A 5596-nucleotide genomic window follows, 5' to 3' on the forward strand; every position below is an offset into this window, starting at 1 on the left:
AGAAAAGTAAATTTTTGTTTGTATATGCTGTCAATTATAGTTCTTAGAAAGAAAATCGGAATCGGCAAAAATCGGTATCGGCAGATCACACTAACGAAAAATTGGAAATCGGAATCAGCCAAGAAAATTGCAATCGGTGCATCTCTAGTCGTGGGCCCTGTGTCTCACCTGGTTGCCTGTTAAAGGCAACATTGCCCTGCAACATTGCTCAAAAAGTTTCCCCCTTGTATCATCACCTGAAAAGATGGACACAGACAGAAAGATGACATGAAGGACAAATGGTACCAAAAACGGAGAATTAAGACAAGCAGAAAACACAACAGAAAGAGCAGATGATAAAGAGCGGAAAAGATGAATGAGAAAACAAAATCGCTGATGTTCCACAAAAAAAAAAAAAGACATGCACTGTGACGAGGAAAATGCAAATACACAGGGTCCGCAAAATGTATCTGAACATTTTTTGAGTCTGAAGTCAAAATGTCACTGCATTACATACAAAAAAAAAATCCAATCAAGTGAAATCTGAAAACACGATACTAGAGGTTTTCACTGAACTTATTCCGCTTTTGAGAGCACCTTTTCAACAGTTTTTTAACAAACTGGTTTTGAGGTAATTTTTTCAGTTTAGTTCAAGTTTGACAACCAGAAAGTGTCAAATAAATTTTTTTCGGTCTTAATTTTAAACAATATATTTCTAGTTCCATACTCTGAAATCTAAAACTTTTTTTGTTTATGTTTGAAAATTGTGTTTGTGCATTATATCTTTCAAATATACACTACTGTTCAAAATTTGGGGGTCGTTAAGATTTTTTAAAAAGGTTTTTAAAAGATGACTCTTATGCTTGCCAAGGCTGCATTTATTTGATCTAAAATACAGTAAAAACTGTAATACTGTGAAATAGTATTACAATGTAAAACTAACTTTCTATTTTAATATATATTACTATGTCGTTTTTTTCCAGTGATGGCAATGCTGAATTTTCAGCAGCCATAACTCCAGTCTTCAGTGTCACGTGATCCTTCTATTATTCTGATTTGGTGCTCAAGGAACATTTCTTATTATTATCATGTTATGCTACTATTATGTTGTGCTGCCTAATATTTTTGCAGAAACTGAGATAAATTTTTTTCAGAATTATAGTCAATAGAAAGTTCAAAAGAGCAGCTTTTATTTCAAATTAAAATCTTTTGTAACATTATAAATGTATGTACTGTCACTTTTGATCAATTTAAAGCATCCATACCGAATAAAAGTATTAATTTCTGTCTTTCAAAAAAAGGTTTTTGAACATTAATGTATGCTACTTGTCACACAAATTCATTCATATATTTTTATTTGTGGCTTAAGTGTTCAAATACTTTTTAGGGCAACCGTATCTTGACGTGTGCACTCGCGCTCACCTGAGCTCAGAGTTGTTGTGATTGACTCGTCATTTAGAGGAGGATCCTCTTCATAAGACTCTTCGTCCATCTCCTCCTCATCTACAGAGGTCCAGGCACGGAGCTTCGCCTCTGCAATGGCAAACTGCTCAGCCACACCTAAAAAAACAAGAATGGTATTGAATGACCCTGGAGTTTACACAATGATGCCAATTAAACAGATGGCAGTGCAACAAAATCTCTTTTGACATGACGTAGAAGTTTACTCGTGATGCTTTTGTTCTGATTGAAAAAACTCTGCTGCTGAGAGACTCAGGTTTTGCTGTTAAATGCCACCCTAACTCAGCAGCCACGTTTACTGCAGCCAGGAAACTGATGACAGCCAAACATGTAGCAGAGTATAAAAGCTGCCGAGAAAAGTAAAGTCAAAGGAGGAGAGCTAGAAGACAGGATTGAAGTAAACTGACATGCAGGATCAGCAGGTGTTGCTGTGTGACTGTGTAATCTAATTTAACACCATCTGCTGAGTCTAAAACCCTTCAGATGGCACATTACGGAGGGGCTAAAGTTGACTGACACTTGATAAAATTCCTTACTGTTGCATTATATATTAATGTTAATTATATTCATTATAATGTTATATATTTATTATCATAACATGAAATATATTAGACAGGCAGAAAGACAGACAGAACACAGTTGCTAGATAGATAGATAGATAGATAGATAGATAGATAGACAGACAATTACTACATAACTTACAGTGATTAATAATAATTACATAATTAATATGAGGTAAAAAAAACTGCATATATGTATAGGAATGTATTATATTATTACATTTTAATCATTAGTACTATGAATGCAGTTTTTGACCTCACATTCATTGATTATTACTATTAGTTATAATAACAACTTGAAAACCGTAAAAGAAATGAAGACCAGAAATATACAGATTACCTTATACATTCATGCACAATTTTAAATTTTAATGTTCAAAAATAAATTTCATGTCCACATTATTTGACAACGGTGCATGTATAAACACCCAGACATCAATATCCTTGTGCATCTACAGTTATCTCCTTAACACACTCCATCGGCAGTGAGAGATTTACAGCTGTACTAACAGGGTGCAAGGAGACACCCACCTGCTGCAAACCGGGCCTCCTGCTCACCCTCGCTGAGATGGGAGTAGGATTTAAAGTGGGACTGCAGTGTAGCAGATGGAGGGTCTAAGGGCTTAGACCAGCCCTTCCACTCAATCAGATGAGCCACCCGACCCTGAGCCATGGCCGTGGGTTTGGTCACGTGATCTTTCACCACCTGTGAGATGCCTGGTAGGGAAAACACAGGGATTGTTAAAGACTGATTAACATGCATAAATGCTTATGATGATGCTACAGGTGTTTAAATCCTTACCATTAAATGATGATCTGGCCAGAGCTGCAATTTCCTGGATGCTAAGGGCTTTTCTTGACTTGGGGAGCATATCAATAGGGTCATCAACCTGAAGAAGCAAGTTCAAAGACAAAATGTTCTCTTTTTGCACTGTGTAGATATTTCAATATACCTTCATAGGAAGAAGCTGTTTAAAATAATTCAGTCATGTTTTTTATCAAACACTTATGCACAAATGATGAAACTCTGCATACGCAAGTTTAAACATATGATAAACATATGGATGGATTACTTACAATTTGCAGTCTGTTACTGATTACAAATTACATTATCAAATTTGTAGTCAGTAATGTAATATTAACTTTAAATCTCAGGGGGACTTCAAGTAAATATTTTAGGTCAAATCATGGGTTTGACAAACAAAAAAGTTTGGGAATCCCTGCATAACATGAACAAACATTAATAAACATTTCAACAAACAAAATTTTTCCAGGTTGAAATATTTTTTGTCAGTTATACACTGGCAGGAACTTTCATAATTATTCATCTCATATTTGACTAGTCCCCAAAATGAGAATCATGGATCGCAAATTACTTCACATTACATTTGCAAGTCCAATCTATATTGAGAATATGCAAAAGCTAAATAATATGACAAAGTAGAATTTTTTAGAAAGTAAAATTTAAAAGAGAAAAAAGAAGAATTAGGAAGAATCAATAAATTAGGAATAATGTACCGCCATTGTGTGAATAATACGTAACCATGTAGTCCATAGTAACTGTAATCTGATTATGAGCATTTTAAATATATAATCTAATAACAAGTACTACATTTTTGGAATCTGACTACATAATCCAGATTACATGTAACCAGTTACTACCCAGCACTTTGTGTGTGTGTGTGTGTGTGTGTGTGTGTGTATTAATATATTTCAGTGGGTGATAAAATGCATTATATATCATATAGATCCTTCTACAAAATGTTATCCACACATCCACACATTTACTATCCAAGTATTGCCTGTAACCTGCCTAAATACCCACTGCGGTATGTGAGGCCCTCCTTGGAAGTCACTGACGAGGAATTAACGGCCAATCACCAATTAGTTCTCTTACCTTATGACATCCCCTGACACGTTTCTCTTCCTGTATGAATGGACGCATCACAAACATGATTTTTCCAGTCAAGACAAAAGTACCAAACTACAAGAGCTGCACATGAAACTACAGGCTGTAAAGCCGGTGCTGACTCAAGCTCCACCTCAGAAACAGATGCCAAATCCAGAATTAACCCTTTGACAATTCACTTACACTCATCCAAGTTGAAGCATATGTTAGTTGCATGGTCTGCTCAAATGGTTCTGTGAGAGATCAGCCACACTGCAGCATTAATCAAAGCAGCTTATGGCTCAGACATATTTGGCCAATAAAGCCTCTTCCTGTGGCTTGTTAATTTGCAAACAGCATTCACTGCCATGTCAGATAATATTAGCCCTCAGCCCTCAAGATGATAATAAAAAGTCTGGCCACAGCTGGGGTCTAATGACCTCTGGCATTTGACATTAATGGGTTACATGATGGAAATCTGAATTGACAAGTGACATCCATCAGTTTAAAAAGAGAACTAACATGTTCAATGAGTGATGAGGTGACTATTTGTAGTCCTTGTACCGCAAAGCTTTCAGAAACACAGATCCAGTTTCTATTTTCATATAATAAGTTGAGGTGAAGTATTCATAAACCACCAAAACAAAAGTAGGCCACTGTGTCATACATAACATGCAGCATAACAGCAACATAACAGTGTAACAGACAGACAGAACACAGATAGATAGATAGATAGATAGATAGATAGATAGATAGATAGATAGATATACAATTAATATGTTCAATGAGTGATGAGGTGACTATTTGTAGTCCTTGTACCGCAAAGCTTTCAGAAACACAGATCCAGTTTCTATTTTCATATAATAAGTTGAGGTGAAGTATTCATAAACCACCAAAACAAAAGTAGGCCACTGTGTCATACATAACATGCAGCATAACAGCAACATAACAGTGTAACAGACAGACAGAACACAGATAGATAGATAGATAGATAGATAGATAGATAGATAGATAGATAGATATTCAATTACTACATAACTTACAGTGATTAATAATAATTACATAATTAATATGATGTAAAAAAAAACTGCATATATGTATAGGAATGTATAATATTATTACATTTAATCATTAGTACTATGAATGCAGTTTTTGAACTCACATTCGTTGATTATTACTATTAGTTATAATAACAACTTGAAAACCGTAAAAGAAATGAAGACCAGAAATATACAGATTACCTTATACATTCATGCATACATTCAGGCCACTGTGTCACATAACATGCAGCATTCGAGCTATATCCCTCCCAAGCCCTCCCAAAACCAAATCACACAGGTAGATCAGACATACACATGCCTGAAGTTGAAGTCTAGGACGCAGGTAGATATGCTTAAATCAGATTGCCCTCTAAAGCCCATAAGAAAAAGCTGCTACTGAAGAAGACTGCAGAGGCACCAGCTGCCTGCCATGTTTCAGTGCTGCATGTGGGTCAAATATTTCTGATTTCGTGATTTGGGGTTAGCCGTCATAGCAGAGAGAGAGCCAGACATGGGCCATGTTGATCGTAATGAGGTCAATTAAGCCTAAACCAGAAGATTCTGTCTTAATTTACTTCATTAACCTGGTATTATATGCTAATACCATGGTACTTTGATATGGTAATGATTCAGTACCGTGGTACTGAATAACACACACCCTGCTTATC

The 5596-nt window shown here is 35.6% G+C and overlaps 1 protein-coding gene across 1 annotated transcript in view; it reads right to left on the minus strand.

Annotated features, from left to right (window-relative positions):
* LOC107677593 (protein FAM131A-like) overlaps positions 1–5596 on the minus strand; it is an 11911-nt gene that overhangs the window by 1606 nt on the left and 4709 nt on the right. The window contains exons 2-4 of the mRNA XM_016472540.1: positions 2803–2890; positions 2532–2717; positions 1402–1539 (exon numbers count right to left, since the gene is read on the minus strand). Coding sequence (XP_016328026.1) covers positions 1402–1539; positions 2532–2717; positions 2803–2890 — 412 coding nt within the window. The remainder of the gene's footprint in view (positions 1–1401; positions 1540–2531; positions 2718–2802; positions 2891–5596) is intronic.

The sequence above is a fragment of the Sinocyclocheilus anshuiensis genome, unplaced genomic scaffold (genome assembly GCF_001515605.1).
Source record: "Sinocyclocheilus anshuiensis isolate Anshui unplaced genomic scaffold, SAMN03320099.WGS_v1.1 scaffold1299, whole genome shotgun sequence".
In the NCBI taxonomy this organism is placed as follows: Eukaryota; Metazoa; Chordata; class Actinopteri; order Cypriniformes; family Cyprinidae; genus Sinocyclocheilus; species Sinocyclocheilus anshuiensis.